This window comes from Sodiomyces alkalinus (genome assembly GCF_003711515.1).
Source record: "Sodiomyces alkalinus F11 unplaced genomic scaffold SODALscaffold_2, whole genome shotgun sequence".
Classification (NCBI taxonomy): domain Eukaryota; kingdom Fungi; phylum Ascomycota; class Sordariomycetes; order Glomerellales; family Plectosphaerellaceae; genus Sodiomyces; species Sodiomyces alkalinus.
The window spans coordinates 5170947-5186711 of record NW_021167080.1 but is presented as its reverse complement, the minus strand read 5'-3'; the positions used below and the strand labels follow the sequence as shown (position 1 = coordinate 5186711).

Genomic DNA, 15765 nt, shown 5'->3' with positions numbered 1-15765 from the left:
CGTGATAGCCACGATGGGATTTTCCCCGGGGCGCTCAACCCTCCCCGGGCTGTTCTGAAGGGGCAGGTAGTTGATCGGTCGGAGATCTCGGCTCGATTATCGACTCCATGCCACCAACTCCCTCGGACCAGCGACTCTTCCGTGCTCTCTACCTAACAACTTACCCCGCTATTTCAACTAGGACCCTTCCAATTCCACCAAGCCCTTCGATTCCCAGGGCAGCAGATAGATCTGCATATCAGAGAATCCAACGCAGCGGAACCAAATCTAGATAGGCCCATGGCGTCAATGACTGGCTGTATGGGCGGTCACGCCAGAGACTAGCTATGTTTGAGCAATCCTTCCGATGCATGACACGCTTTAAAACGCGCGACAGTACGAATAACTAGTCCAAAAAGGAGATACCAAAAAAAAAAAAAAAAAAAAAAAAAAGACGTTCGCGGGACTAGATAGAGAACCGGAACACTACCAGTTAGACTCTTGTCGCTGGGGACCAGCCATCGGCCATTCTTCTTGCTTCTCCGCTCTCGCTTGTTCAAGTCGATGATACCCATCAAAGTCTGATGCGCGTCCCGTTTTCATCTCCCCTAACATTTCTGCCACCCATCTATTACCATGGACATCGCTGAGAATCTGGTTTGCGCCTTCCCGTCCATCCCGAGCTTTGTTTGAGGAGTTCACGGTTCCTATCGGTTGCCCCCCTCCAAAAAGTGGATCGAACATGCCGATTCGCCATTTTTGAGTGTTCGCCCCCCAAGCCCCGTCACCCCCCGAGTCTCCTCGATATCTCGAGAGGATTAACAATCAAAAGCGCCACACGGAGTTTCCAAAGGCAACGACGCCTTTCCCTCCAATTTAATAGAGAGGAAATAAACGCAGAAATGGGAGACCATCGCTGTGGTGAACACCGACCCGTACAGACGAGCGCTGTTGTAGTTCTCGGGGCCTCGAGAAAGAACACAGCCCCGCCTCCATCGCCCCCATCACCACCTGGAGATATCGGCGACCCGGTGGCCTCGCTTTGCCTGGATGCCCTCGACAACGACCTGGCCAAGGAGGAGGCCCTCAAGACCGCTTCGCGGCTTCGAATGGCAGTCCACGTCCTGGATACGGAGGCTGCGGCACTACGGTCCGTGACACGCCTGTACGAGACGGACCCGATCGCGCGGGATGGCTTTCACCGGACGGTTGAGTCGATTGCGCGCCATAAAGACGGGCGGGGGAAGCTGGTGATGACAGGGGTGGGGAAGTCGGGTCACATCGCGAAGAAGCTCGCCGCAACCTTCAACAGCTTGTCGCTCCCTACGGTGTTTCTCAACCCCACAGACGCCCTGCACGGCGACATCGGCATGGTCGGACCGGACGACACCCTCCTTTTCATCACGTTCTCGGGAAAGACGCCGGAGCTTCTGGGTCTCCTGCCCCATCTGAACCGGTCGTCGACGCTCGTCTTGCTGACGGGCCATTCTCGGCCCCGTACCTGCGACTTCGTCAAGCTCCGTCCGGATACCATCCTGCTCCCGGCCCCGGTGCACGAAAAGGAGACGACGTCGTTCGGCGTCGCGGCGCCGACAACGTCGACGACGGTAGCGCTGGCCGTGGGCGACGCGCTGGCCATCGCCACGGCGCAGGAGCTGCATTCGAGCGTGGCGAGCGTTTTCACGCAGAACCATCCGGGAGGCGCTATCGGGGCGGCGTTTCGCCAGGACCTCGAGGAGACGCTCAGGGACGTGGCCATCCAGTGGGAGGAGATCCCGGACGTCCTGGGTCCCGAGAGCCTCGCTGCCGACGTCCTCCGGGAGGGTTTCGATTCAGCCACGAAGTGGGTCCGGGCCGGGAATGAGGTCGCCTCGCCCAGCAGGATCAGGCGGCTGTGCCGGGCGGGAGCGGGCGAAAACTTACAGAAGCGGATCGGAGATGTCGAGGGGCTCATGGTGCCGCGGCATGAGATGCTCTCTATCTGCGCCGGCACGAGCATTCGGAGAGCGGTGGAGTTTGTGAGGAACGCGAGAGGGGCCGCGGCCGATGAGGAGGAAAGGATGATATGTGGACCCGAGTCGATACTGGCAGTCTTAGATCGAGGGACTATTGTGGGCGTGCTCGAGGTTGGAGATCTCTTGGATCGGCCAGAGGGCTTATGAGCGGTTGAAGCAAGGGATAATTCTTGGGCTCATTGATAGAATGCGTCTCTTTTCACTCCCTTTCTCTTTTTCTTTTTACCTTTCCTTTCCTTTCATTTCCGTTTTTTTTTTTTTTTTTTTTTTTTTACTTCTCCTCCTGCCACGAAGTTACGAAAGTTGTTTCTAGTCGATACGTTAGAGCAATGGGAGCCGGGATCAATGATATTGCCGGATGCGCAACTGCATGGCAAGATGAAACGAATACAATACACTAGACCGCAATAGTCCAATGGCAACCTGAAGAGATCTGGTGCGTTAACACGACGTCGCTTGTTGCGAATACCGGTAATTTACCTATAGGTTGATTTCCTGTTCAGTTCTCCGAAGGTTCAGCAAAACTTTGGGATACTTTGGCAACGGGATCCAGTGGATGGAGGTTGTTGCGTGCGAGGCCGGTATTCCTCCATCCTCCGCCAATCGCGGAGACGTCTCGGACATCCACCTCGAGACAAGGCCAGGATCCGTACGTTGTACAGCGGAAGACCGCATTTTCTCACTCGTCAACCTCAGGTCCCTGCGTACGAATAGTGTGCAATAGGATAGGGCAAACCATTAGCGGTCTAGGAACAAGACACGGCCGAATCCAAATTGGGATGCATGATCAGGCGTTCATAATACGCATCTACACTATATACCATGACTTTGGTCCATTCTTTTGCTCGTCCCCTTTTTAAGGGATTTGCGACTGATCCAAGTCCCTAATTGGTGATAGTTAAGGCATAAATAGAGGTTGGGGATGATACATACAACGTATGTATGAGAAAAGGAACAGGATTGGATAAGGTTTCTCACTAATAAGGTACCTAATAATTACGTTGTACCTTTTGGACGGACGGAGTTCCGACGATGCATCGCGTCTACCGTCTGCCAGGGACAAGCTCATCGCTACCTAAGGTAGTCTCTCCCCCTTGTCGCGTACCCCTGGGGTTCCGGGTGTTACGCATGTCAGCACAGCCAAACAGAAGGCGAGGACCAGCTCCAGCCTCCTGCATTTCTCGTCTTGGGGCGGGCTTGAACCTGGTAACCAGCCACAATAATTCCCGGATTCTTAGGGCTGTCATTGGTGGGGTAGATCCCCCAACCACGCGCATTGATCGGAGGATGTACCGTTTCCCCCTCCCTTCGTACCCGTCTTACAACGTAGGTACCTTAGGTACAACGTACAGGATGACGGGAGGCGGGGGGTTCCTGCTGACTGGGGAGATCTGGGCGCGTGTTCGAGCAATTGGAACCGAGCAACAGTGACGAATAGTGCCAATGAGTAAATAAGGTACCTTCCTTCCCTGAGCCCGAGGTCATCATCTCTGCATTCCCCGGAAACCTCGACTTCTCAGCCTTCTTTCTTATCGTCCACACTTCTTTGCCATTTTCTTTTCCTCCCTCCTACACCTCTACTCAAACTTTTCTCCTTACATTCTTTTCCTACCTTTTTACCCTTCTACCCTTCTACCGCTTCATCGTCATTGAAGCTGGTATGTTGGTGACGATCACTGCCTTTGGCTTTTCTGTCTAATTTCTCACCCCGCCAACACCAATTGTTCATCGTCTTTCATCTCGGGGTGTTTCTTTCTTTCTTTTTCTTCTCTCTTTCTTGTTTTGTTTTGTTTCACCTCCACGTCGCTGTTTCCATGATAACCGGCCCTTTACAACATCCCCCGTCTGCCGTTGCCCATGTAACAGTCAATGGTGTCTTACATTAGCAAAGTCACGACGACACGATATCCTCAGATCCAAACTCCAACAACACGACCCGTCGAGCGCCCTCCAGGGTGCTCACCCGAAGCGTAGAGCTTGTCGAAGCCCATTCCTCTCACCACCACCGTCAACGCTACCTTCATCGTTATCTACACCAACTTACAACCGCTGTGAAGCCCGACGCCGAGGAAGACGAGGAACAACACTGGCCATCATGTCGAACAAGCCAAAGACCTTCCTTCAAAACGGCATGCATACAGCCGGCATCTTCTCGGACCTCAGTGTCGATGGTCCCGAAATTGGCACCGTCGTTGCTGTGGTCGATCGAGCCAAGAACCTGCCGAATCGGAAGACCATTGGCAAGCAGGATCCTTATTGTGCTGCTCGTCTGGGGAAAGAAGCTAAGAAGACCACGACCGACATCCGAGGCGGCCAAACCCCAAAATGGTAAAGTCCTACTCCCATCCCTTGTTCCGTCCCTGATGCGTTGGCTGATCAACTCCTCGAATGCTCCAGGGACCAGGAGCTCCGTTTCGTCGCGTACGACTCGCCCGACTACTACCAACTGAAGGTGTCCGTCTTCAATGACGACAAGAGAACCGACTTGATTGGAGAAACCTGGATAGACCTGCGAGACATCATCGTACCCGGCGGAGGGCTGAGCGATCTCTGGCATAGCCTATCGTACAAGGGCAAGTACGCCGGCGAAGTCCGCATGGAGATCACCTATTACGACTCCCGCCCCAAGCCCGAAAAGCCTGCAGCGAAGCCCAAGCCTGTTGCTGCCGACCAGCAGGACGGTCCAAAGCCGACAACCACATCCCGGACACCCGTTAAAAGGCGACCCCTTCCTTCCGATCCTGTCACCGGAGAAGTGGCGGAGCCAGCCGCTGTTACACCTGTGAGGGCTCACCCTATGCAGCCGTCGGCCTATGTCTCGAACCAATCCCCGGTGCAGGCTGCAGAGTACAACACCCCGCCTCCTGGTGCCCCTCGTCAGTACCAGCTGGAACCATACGGCCATTCCCCGCATGCAGCCCCTAATCCCCATCCCAACTCGTACGGGACACCTCCAGCTCGCATGGACGTGTCCCAGCCGCACACCCCGACCTCGGGTAATCGCCAGGACGTTTATCTCAGTCGGGCCGAAGAAAGAGACTATAGCCCCCGGCACCATAGTCACACTCAGCTGTCTTATCCTCAGAGAGATTCTCTCGGGTTCTACAGCCCGCGTTCCGACCGATACGATGCTCCTCCGCCTATCGATAACTACCGACAAGAGCTTCCGGCTGGCGATGATCGGCCTCCTCCGCCACCCGTCCACAGAAGCAGGCACAATAGCAGCGTGGGTTCCCAAGACATGGTGGTCCGCAGCTCCTTCGAAACGCCTCCCAAGGGGACGTCGCCCATGCGCCACGACGTTTTGAAGCACGAGGCCCACCGCCGAGCACCGTCGTATCCTGGACGGCCGGCTTACAGGCCCTACGACTCGTCACCCGCGGCGCCGAACCCCATGTCATCTCCGCCGGCTGACAACGCCTTGACCCATCAGCCGTCGCCGTCCCATCGTCGTTCGCACGAAAACGGCCATGATGCGTACAGGTCGATGCAGCCCACGGTGGAAGATGTCCCCGAGTCTCCCACACCAGCTCGGAAAATCAGCCAGGGCCACCCATGGACGCCGCAGCGCGATGAGCCGACCTATGACCAGCACGTGTCACCAGCGCCGGTGAACACGACTGACAGGGGAAACGCGGCTCCCGTGCCATACAGCAGGTCTCCGCAGTATGAAACCATACAGTATGACCAGTCCGCCTCCCCGGCGCCATTGAACCTGAGTGGGAAGGGGAATGCGATGCCACCCCAGTACAATACCTTGCCGCAGTCCAACCATCCCAGCCAGGACGACTATAGGCACCAGCAACCCTCGGTCTCCCCATTGTCTCAGGACAGGCACCGGCAGCCTTCGGTGTCGCCATTGTCTCACGGAGAATACGACTTTGTCTCAACCGAAGCCTCTCACCATACGCATAACAGCCTGGAGCAGCACGCACCCCAAGCGAACGAGCTCCAAGGCAATGAACTCCAGCTTTATGGGATGCCATCTGTACCTCCATCACTGGTCCCTGGCGTCGATCCCATGTCAGCGCAGGAGGTCGCCGATCGAATGCATCAGGAAAGGCGACAGGAGAGGCGTTACACGTCCCAGGATATAGATACTCCACCTCGTGGAAGGTACCATCCGGAGCATGCAAACTACGCAAACTACGCCCGGGAGGGCTCGCACGGCTCGCCACAAACCTACACGTCGCAGTCGTACGACGATCGGTCGGTCATGACCTACTCGAACGTCGCTCCGGCTCAGAATTATCAGCTGGTCAAGGCAAGTTCGGTTTCCCCGCAGCCGATGCCGAATCCGATGCCCAACCCTCAACATACGATCAAGCGAAAGTCGGTGAGCCCAGCACCGCCACCGCGAGATGATCCCTCGGAGGGCCGCAGGCTCTCTGGCGTCCCTTTTGGTCCAGATTCTTATGATGCTCTCAACCCTGTCTTGTCATCTGGCAAGGACGCAAACGAGCCAGACTCAAACGGGAAGATCATCACTCATGACGGTCGAGAGATCGACCCTTCGGACCACTTGCCCATGGAGACCTGGGCCCCCGAGCCCGAACCCAGGCCGGCCAAAGCCCCGACGCCGGAGACGCGACCACGGCCAAATGGTGCGCAGCCAATGCCTCCCTCTGGTCGCCGCCCTCTTCGTGTGGCTGGTCGCCCGCACTCGCAGTCCGCGGCTGCCCTACCACCTCCTTCCTACGGTCTATCCGATGGATCTTCCGCCGTTGCCCCGCTAAGCGGCAACCGAAACCGTCTGCAGAAGAAAGCCCAGCGTGTCTCCGCACTTCCGGCACCACCTGCTGCCGACTCTGGGCCCCTGGCCCCCATCTCATCGCACAACTACCAGGAGGGCCCGGGCAACGGCTTCACTCCGCCCCAGCGCTTGCCCCGTGCGAGTACATGGGATTATCCCAGCGAGAACCGCGCGCCTCAATACGGTAGCTCCCCAGGAAGCCGTGCCATGACGGGGCCTCCCCTTCCGGCCAAGGTCCCTCTGCCAGTGATGAGCGGTGCGTTGGTTCGCAGTGGGGGCGAACCAACCGGTGAGGACTGGGCTTTGATGCAGGAGATGAGCCGCATTGACATTGGCACCGGTAGGTCCCGGCGGCATGGCGGATACTAAAAGGTGGTACGTAGACTATGCCGTCTGAATAGTTGAGTATGTATGACGTTGATGTTGTATTATGATCTTTTTTTTTTCGTCTTCTTTTTTTTTTCTTCCTTTTTTTTGTTCCTTCTCTATCATCTCCATGATTCGGCGGCGTTACGGCTCTCAGTCTACTTCATATTTGCCCGGCTCTTTGTTAATCGGGTATTGCTCGGCGGCGAGAATGTCTGTACGCATGAACGGAAAGCATAATCCGAGGAACAGGATGGGAATGGATGGGTAGGGTTGAAAGGAAAGCCGAGAAGGCAGCGAACGACTAGGTATAGTATAGATAGACCAGGGCCAGGGAAAGGCGGCCCTTTTGACAGAAACAAAAGCCTGTCAATCATTACGTTTGCTTTCTTTCTTCTTTGCCACCAGTTTTGTCGTTTGCCGACGCAAGCAGACACAGGATACGAGTGATGAATTTACTCTTGTTAGTCTTGACCATAGAGATTAAATAGACAGAATCACCGACACCAAATGTGTTCAGACCGTAATCAGGGGATATCCTGGAGGCAACCTGACCCCTTGAAGGTGGATGTATCCTAAATGCTAGGTCTCCTTCCGTATGGGAACGCATTGAAACTGATATAATCATTTAAATACAGACATATATTCGAGGCGGAGAGCTCACGTGAGACAAGTATCCGTAGTTCAATTGGACCTGGAACAAAGTAAAGGAGGATTCTGCCACTATGGAGGGAAAACGGGGCCGTGTGCATCTTGATTGCGCTTCACTACAACTTAAAGCCGGTACTCGACATCTTAGCCTCGGGCTTGGCCTTGTTGCCCGCCATGTCCACCACCTCGCCCTTGCGATTGATGACCTTGACGCCGCCTTTCTTGAGGTCCGCCAGGGTCTCCTTCTGCATCTTCGCCCGCCGGCTCATGGGCCTCTTGCCAGCATCGCCGGCGCCTGTGCCTGTGCCTGCAGCGGCGGCCGCTGCGCCATCCACCCCGCCGGCCCTGCGGACGCGCTCCTTCTCCCGGCGACGCAGCCGACGCTTCTCCTCGCGCGTCATCTCGGCCCGCGCCACGGGCAGCCCGCTCTTGGCGACGACCTCGCCCTTCTCGACGGCGTCCTTGTCGGCGCCCGCCTTGTAGACCTCCTGCGGCGCGAGGCTGCTCTCGGCCCCGGCGACGCCCTGGGCGGTGGCCGGCTGGGCGTCCTCCATGGAGATGGTGGCGGCGTCGGTGACGACGGTGAGGCCCGGCTCGGCGGGGCGGGGGCGGTAGTGCCAGCTGCTGAGGGCGTCGAGGGTGGCGCTCAGGTCCTTCCACATGCGGGCGATCTCGGCCTCCTCCTTGCGCATCTGCTCGTCGGCCTTGCTGACGTAGCCCTCCGGGTCGGCGCGCTTGTTGTAGTCCTCCTCGTACAGGTCGGCGAGGCCCTTGCTGCTCTTGGTGTCCTCGAGCTCGACGAGCCCGCGGCGCGTCCCGGACGAGAGGGCGGGGGCGTCAGGGCGGCGGCGCAGGACCTCGTCGAAGTCTTGGGCTAGGATGCGCCGCTTGATCAGGTCCTCGATGCTGTCGGTCACCTCGGTCGTGATGACGGGCACGGGTTTCCCGCCGTGTTCGAAGTCGAGGTCCTGCTGGAGCAGCGAGTTGACGGGGCGGTCGACGGCGCTGGCCTCGCCGCTGAGGGTCCACTCGCGCTTGGCCACGGCGGCGGCCTCGAGCTGGCGGATCTCCTCGGCGAGCTTCGCCTGGCGCCGTTCGTGGGCCGAGCGGCGGGAGCGCGGGTCGCTGGCGGATACTTCGGACAGTGCGTCGTCCGAGTCTTCGCCGTGGTCCGAGTCGTCGTCGAAAAGATCTCGGCGCACGTCGTCCATGGCCCGCTCGACGTCCTCGTCGGCAATCGGTTTCGGCTTGAAACTGACCGACTTCTTCTGCTTGTCTTTTGAGACTTTCCTGGGTGGCGGGGCGAAAAAGTCTTTGTAGTGGATGTCGTTCGCGTTGAATTCGGTATCCTCGGGCACGTCGTCATCCATATCCTCGTCCTCGCTCTCTCCCTCTGGGGCGTATAGATCCATGTCTCCGAAGGTAGGACCGCCTTCCTCGTCGTCGCTGCCATCGTCACCGGCTTCGTCCTCCCAATCGTCTTCCTCCGCGCCTGCACCTTGCTTCTTCCCTTTAGTTGCAGTAGCGGTCAGGGGGTCGGCAGTCCAATCGATTTCCTCCTCCTCGCTGACGGCATCAGTGTTGGGATCGCCTCTGGCGTCCTGTTCTTCAAACCACTGGGTCTGTCTGTTGAAATCGTCTATCGAGAAGAAGCCGTCGTTGAGTCCGTGAGGGTCCTCGACGTAGACGTCGGCTGGTCCATCAGAGCCGTCGTCATCGTCATCCTCCTCTCCTTCCCTCATTTCGTCGCCATCTTCCCCGATATCATCCATCATTTCTTCCTCCGCCACGTCGTCTTCCAAACCGTCCTCGTCCAACTCGAGGTCTTCCTCGGAACCATCGGATAGGGAGTGGCCATCCTCCTCCCCTTCGCTCCCCAACTCTTCTTGTTCATCTGAGTTGAGGTCGGAGACATCCTCATCGGAGTCCAGAGCCTCTTCCTCGCCCTGGACACCGTTTACCACCACGACCTCGTCATTTTCCTCGAGTTCCTGGAGCGTGGCCTCGGAATGGTCCAGGGCGCTCTGAATAATTTTCCTGGCCTGCTGCCACACCTGACCTGTCTCAAACCCGTCCAGATAGACCTTACGGATCTTCAAGACCTCGATGGGAGCAGCAGCCGCCCCATCTCGTTTCCTCTTCTTGTTCTTGTTCGCGTCTTTGAGTCTCTGGAGCTGCTCGTCGCTCACCTGCCCGGCGAAGGCATCGAGTGTTTCCTTGACGATTTGCAGGGACGCCGTAGGGATGGCTGGCGGCGGCTGGAGGAAGACGTGCTGGTTGGCCGGGGCGAGGTTGTCGAGCAGAGCGGCGACGTCGACGAGGCCGTTCTGTCGGGGCATTTGGGCGGCCATTCCCGGGGCGAAGCTGAGGGTGTGGGAGCTGGATGTCAATGAGGAGGTGGTACTGCCCGCGGCCATTGTCCCGCTGCTTTGCCGCCCGTTTTACCTAAGGAAATGGAGATGAAAGTCGCCAGTGGGCGGATCTCGGCGAAGTCCAGTCCAAGGCAATGGTTCCAAAGAAAAGAAGAAAAAAAAATTGGACCCCGCTAAAGTCCCAAAGTTGGGTCCTGTGGGTCCGTGTTTTGCTTGCAATTGTGGCTTATGCACATATGGTGTAAAATACAGGTACGTATTGCATAAGGTATACTAGTGTCTGTACGAATATGTCACTTACCAAAGCCATGTATCCGTACCCGCAATGCTTCTACATTACCTAGGTAGCGATGCAATTACCTAATACACATTGGATAAGGTAGTTGAGCATCGAGTTCTTTGATTTCCCACGCAAGCAAGACCGACCGCATGGGAAGCGACGGACCTTGCGCAATGAGATTCAAATCTGGACCCTCTATCTATGTACAATGTTAGTCATCCTTCTTGGTAAATAATCACTCCGCGAATCTATCCGCAGAATTTTCAGCGTGCCTAGATCTGCGCGGTGTTGCTCATTGGTTATGGTCCCGAATGCCAAAATGCGGATGCTAGCCGTAGCATTTCAACTAGCCCACGCCGATACCGGTCTTGTGGGGAAGGGAGCTCGGCTGCCCTCTCCGGGACTTATCTGGAATGGTGAAAGGTAAGAATAAGGTAGAGATAAAAGAACGTGTTTCGTTTCGCGCGCCGGTATCCCTACTGTCTAGAACCTGCCGTAGTGTTATTTAACGTCGTGGAATTTCGGAAAAGAGCAAAAGCGCAGTTGAAAAAATAAAAATAAAAAGGTAAGGTATGAGCATGTGAGTTCGGATCCGAAGTCGTTTGGCACTTGAATTTTATACAAAGTACGAAGTAGCAGATTAGGCCAATGACCATCCCACATCATGTCAACCCGGAATAGGTGCTAGAATATTCTTCCCAGTATTATGTACGAAGATCAGGGATGGTGGGTTTTTGGAGCCTTTTGCTTTGGGATCCCTGGACCCTTGTTTCTTTTCCGCCCAGGTGCCTTCTCTCCTGTACGTGTAGACTGTTCTTCGTAGCAGACATTGCTGTGTATTATCCGTGTCCGTATCTGTGCGGTTATTCGTACTCGGATACTTGGCACTTAATTATATTCATTCGTAATACTCCAATTGGTCAGTCTGTCGACAGTCTTAGAACTTCATGTTGACAGAAATATCTCTGTCCAGGCTCTGGCCAGCGCAAAATTCCCTGTTCGAGCTCTGACCTCGTAAAGCCCTATTTTTCACATGTAAAGGGTTAGGGACTGCTTAGCATGGATTGCGCAGGTCCATCTAGCTAGGTACAGTACCCTTGCCAACTTCGCAGTCTTCTTTGGCGGGTCCAGGACCCCAGTTCTCTCCGGATGCACATGCTTCGTACTTGGGTAGATACGCACTGACGCCACGAGACGATGGAGGGAGAATGCAACTACTGGATGGGTCAGGTGAGTGCGGGTTGCAATGGCCTCCCCCCACGCCCGTGCTCTTAAACGGTCAATACTTCATGATTCATATATAAAATGGGAGCATTGGGCCATGGTTACAACAGTGAAGCGGGGACACGAAGCGGCATTTATTTGTCGTGATACTCGGTGTGGAAGGATGTCGCACCCCAGCCGCTGCCTTCGCGTCCAGGAACGAGCCTATGATAGCAAAGATTCTCGGTATGAGAGACAGGGACCGACGGGACGTGATCCCTTGCAGAATTATCAAATCCGTCCTTGCGTACGAAGTACGGATACCTTGCACAGATCCTTCTGCAGACTGCAGTCCGCAGACCGCGGACCGCAGACCGGAAGACCTGCAGTGCAAAGTAAAGTTTAGGCAGGGTGCTGAGTGTGGGCGTTCTGGTTTCAACCATTGTCCAATCACCTTGCCCGATACGCTTCGTACTACGCGATAACACAAAGCCGCTCTGCCCGCCCTCAACGAAGACCTCATAACCACTACCCACATTGCGTACAACGTTCCACGCTAATGAGCTGTGGGAGGGGCGGAGTCGGCGCCAGCGCCAGCGCCAAGTCAAGGGTACCCATCGTTTCGTCCCAGTCCAGGCCTTTCCCCTCGCCCCTCCGGAATAAATGGTCGGAAGAAAACAAGAACTTGCCTCCTCGGTTTAGGGACGAAGTATCAACGACTTTTATGTTTCTTTCGCTCGTCACCTTCACCCTCACCCTCACCCTCGCCCTCACCCTCACTCTTTACAAGACATTGCGCATCGCGATCTACGACGTTATATAGCTTCATCTACCTCATAGTTACTTAATCAGTCCCTCGTTCCTGCTTTCGGCCTTTTTCCTCCACCCTCTCTTTCTCTCCCCCGTCTTAACCTACCCGTCGTTGCGTCACCCCGCTAGCGGAGAGTCCCATAGAAGGGGATACGATAACTCATCAGCCCAGCCACCCAACAGCGTTCTCGGTCAAATTGTACAAAGACGACAAAGCCACCTTCCAAAGTCGTATTACGGCTCACCGAAGATTTCTGCCATTGCCGAACTTTGTCACTCGCTCCGAGATCACGAGCAAACCGAGAACAGGAGCACGATAGACGAGTTTTGTCGAATCATTCCGGTTTCCTCTCGATATCCGTGGACTACCTTAGTCCAGAAGGGCTTCCGTGTTCTTCTTCTACAGCCATCCTCTCTATATATATCAGACAGAGCACGCACGCATCATCGAGGACGAACAAGTGCACAACTCAAGGGGTTGCGCATTCGAACCGTATCCACCGACGGCCTGTATGTTTGAGCGGCAGCCGAGCAAAACAACGACAACGTTTATACATACGTGCGTGGAAGTAGGCCGAGACGATAGTCTAGGTGTTAGGTATGAAGTTCGGCGAGAAGCTTGAGCAGGAATCCGTTCCCGAATGGAGCCTTTGTATGTGTTCTCCCGCTTCCCTTTCCGGCGCTCACTTCTGCCTTTCTCCTCTCCTCCCCTCTCCCGGCTTCCTTGCGCAATGCATGCATCCCAACGTCGTCACATGTCGCACAGACCACATACTACCGCATCGAGCTCCATCTTAAACTAACGTGCATCTTGCCCCTTTAGATAATGTCGACTACAATTCCCTAAAGCACGAGATCAAGGTCCATACATCGCGTCACCAGGCCACCGCCGTCACCATCCCGGGTCAGCGCGATTCACCGCTAGAAAAATTCGAGGAAAAGCTGTACTTGGAGCTATGCAATCAGCACGACCGGGTCGATCTCTTCGTTAATAGCAAGGCGGGCGAAATCTCCAGGCGACTCGGTACGTCAACCTTTACCACTCCACCATGTCGCCATCATAGGCTTTTCCAATGGAATGGCCTTTTTGGCTAACAACTAATCGGCAGACTCGGTTTCTGGGCAGATTCAACGCTTGGTGGCCAGATGTAACAGACATGGTACCTCAGGGATAACCCTCAAGAGGCAACGCAGGCTTGCCAAGTATGAGCGTGAGCTTCTGCGCTGCGAGGAGGATATTCTCGCCGTTTCGCGCTTCATCAACGCGCAGGTAACCGCTTTTAGAAAAATTACCAAGAAATACAGGGTACGGGTGGGGGGGGGTTTTTTCTTTCTCTCCCTCTTTTTCCCCGTCAACTACTTCATTATCGGCTCACGGCACTAATACCTGTCTGTTCCCCTTGCTTAGAAATGGACGGGATCCGCCACTCTCGGCTCTCGCTTTCGTCAAAACGTCCTCTCGAACCCGAAAAGCTTTACCCGTCGCGATTTAACCCCCTTGCAGCGCAGATACGACGACATCCTAGCTACAATGCGCAACGCAACCAGTCATCTCAGCGAGCCGAGCTCCCCGTCTTGCGTATCACCCCAGCTCTCATCGCGGCAGAGCCCTCAGTGGCAAGGCGACGCCGAGACACAGGACGAGGACAGGAGGCCAAACTTCGGGGCCCTACCGGAGCCGGACCACGCACCACAGCAGCCAGCGCCAACACACTACTGGAACGAATATGACGACGGGAGTGACGCCGAGCAAGGCGCGGAGGGTGAGGAATATGCCATCTACATCAACCCGGACGCCGACGAAGGGATACCGGGCCTGCGTTCCGTGAGAAAGATCCTACAGCGGCCGCTCATGATGGCCAATTTGTGGTTCTCTCGCAGGCATCGTGATGATGGCGCCGCGGAACCGGCGCGCGGATCGCTCCTTCCGCATCGACGCTACCAGGATGAGGATGATAGCTCAGACGATAACCGGGGCCCGCGACGAGGATACGGTGGGATTTCTCCGTTCGGCGCTGAGGCGGATGACGAAGAATACGCCACCTCCGAGGACAACCTCCCGCTGTTTGGCTACAACGGGTATTACGCGGCGTTGCCAAGCCTCAACGATCAACGGGCGGCACGGTACAGGGAGCGGGCGCTGGCGTGGGGCACCCTGGGGTCTTTCGCCGCGTCATTCGTCCTGCTGGCGGTGGCCGGCGTGCTCATTGCCACGGGCCGCCACCGGCTCCGCGTCGAGGTGGACGCCGGTGTCACGGTGGGCGCGGTGGCGAGCCTGTTCTGCGCCTGCCTGGCGCTCGGCATGGCGCTCTACCGCAACGACCGGCTGGGCTTGGTGTACCAGTTTGCCGTGTGGATCGGTTTCACGACCGCATGTGTCCTGAATGGTACACTGCTGGTATTGGTGGTGAGCAACTAATAAACGTTTACAGGTAAGTGTGTATTGCTGTATCGCTTGGACTTTTGTCGTTTTACTTTCACTCTTCTTTTTCGCCTTTTTCCTTTCCGTTCGTCTTTCGTCTTGGTCCAGGCATTATGCATTGGGAGGCGAGGTTGTCTGGGGGGGTTTTTTTTTTGTTCTTTGTTTTATGATACCTCATGAACTCTTGGGATGCCTTTGATCAAGCAAATAGGTCCGACATCGGTAGTATGATGGAATGTCAGGTGCAATAATAGTATACTAGATTACCAGAATATCTTCGTCACGTATAAATAGAGACGTTTGTTGTGTGTATCGTTTGTGTTTATATCGAGTCAACGTCGTGAATAGCCAGAACCAGGGGAGGTGCAAGCGATCGATTGTCTCTATTTTGGGACTTGCGGAAAATCAGAGCCAAGCTCATAGGTTCCACGCAGGTAATGCCTCCAACAAATGAAACGGTCCGGTGGTGTAGTTGGTTATCACGTCAGTCTAACACACTGAAGGTCGGGAGATCGAGCCTCCCCTGGATCACATTTTTTTTTTGCTTTTTTTTTCTATTCCTTTTTTGCCAACACCAACTTCCATCATATTACGCCTATTATTCTTTGTCCTGTCAAATTTTGATTCCCCTTGCTTCTTGGTGCCTTCACTCCCCTTTTATCCATTAATCATAAGACAAAACTTCCCGCGATGCATACTTTGGGACTACTTTCGCAGTGTACTGCTGCATGAGAGCCTGTACCCCCGTAGGCTCGAGTCTGCAACTCGTCATATCTAGGACATGCTGGCACGGTGCACCTCCATAAAACGTTGTGCTTTTGTTGCATTCATTAGGCTGAGCTATCTAAGCCATCAAAGCCTTCGGGTCATTGAGAAAGGGAAAGTACAGAAAAGATCGCAGCGCAATGACAGGC

General features: G+C 55.4%; 4 protein-coding genes and 1 non-coding gene across 5 annotated transcripts; 4 read left to right on the top strand and 1 right to left on the bottom strand.

The window, feature by feature from the left end:
* The first annotated feature begins 629 nt into the window (after window positions 1-629).
* SODALDRAFT_331125 (arabinose 5-phosphate isomerase) lies at window positions 630-2267 on the top strand. The gene has a single exon (XM_028611381.1). The coding sequence runs from the start codon at window positions 882-884 to the stop codon at window positions 2139-2141; it is 1260 nt and encodes a 419-aa protein (XP_028469210.1). The 5' UTR covers window positions 630-881; the 3' UTR covers window positions 2142-2267.
* A 1624-nt stretch (window positions 2268-3891) lies between these two features.
* SODALDRAFT_118655 (hypothetical protein) lies at window positions 3892-7194 on the top strand. The gene is made up of 2 exons (XM_028606609.1): window positions 3892-4322; window positions 4392-7194. The coding sequence occupies exons 1-2, from the start codon at window positions 4090-4092 to the stop codon at window positions 7114-7116; spliced, it is 2958 nt and encodes a 985-aa protein (XP_028469209.1). The 5' UTR covers window positions 3892-4089; the 3' UTR covers window positions 7117-7194.
* A 458-nt stretch (window positions 7195-7652) lies between these two features.
* SODALDRAFT_331122 (U3 small nucleolar ribonucleo protein complex, subunit Mpp10p) lies at window positions 7653-10135 on the bottom strand. Its single transcript, XM_028611380.1, has one exon. It carries the CDS (start codon window positions 10113-10115, stop codon window positions 7881-7883), a length of 2235 nt encoding a protein of 744 aa, XP_028469208.1. The 5' UTR covers window positions 10116-10135; the 3' UTR covers window positions 7653-7880.
* A 2894-nt stretch (window positions 10136-13029) lies between these two features.
* SODALDRAFT_273124 (hypothetical protein) lies at window positions 13030-14848 on the top strand (the record flags this gene model as incomplete). The annotated part of the gene is made up of 4 exons (XM_028607879.1): window positions 13030-13081; window positions 13253-13453; window positions 13539-13735; window positions 13838-14848. 4 exons carry the CDS (start codon window positions 13030-13032, stop codon window positions 14846-14848), a joined length of 1461 nt encoding a protein of 486 aa, XP_028469207.1.
* Window positions 14849-15308: 460 nt separating this feature from the next.
* On the top strand, window positions 15309-15382 carry SODALDRAFT_t60. Its single transcript has one exon. It is a non-coding gene; the product is annotated as a tRNA-Val (tRNA).
* The last annotated feature ends 383 nt before the right edge of the window (window positions 15383-15765 follow it).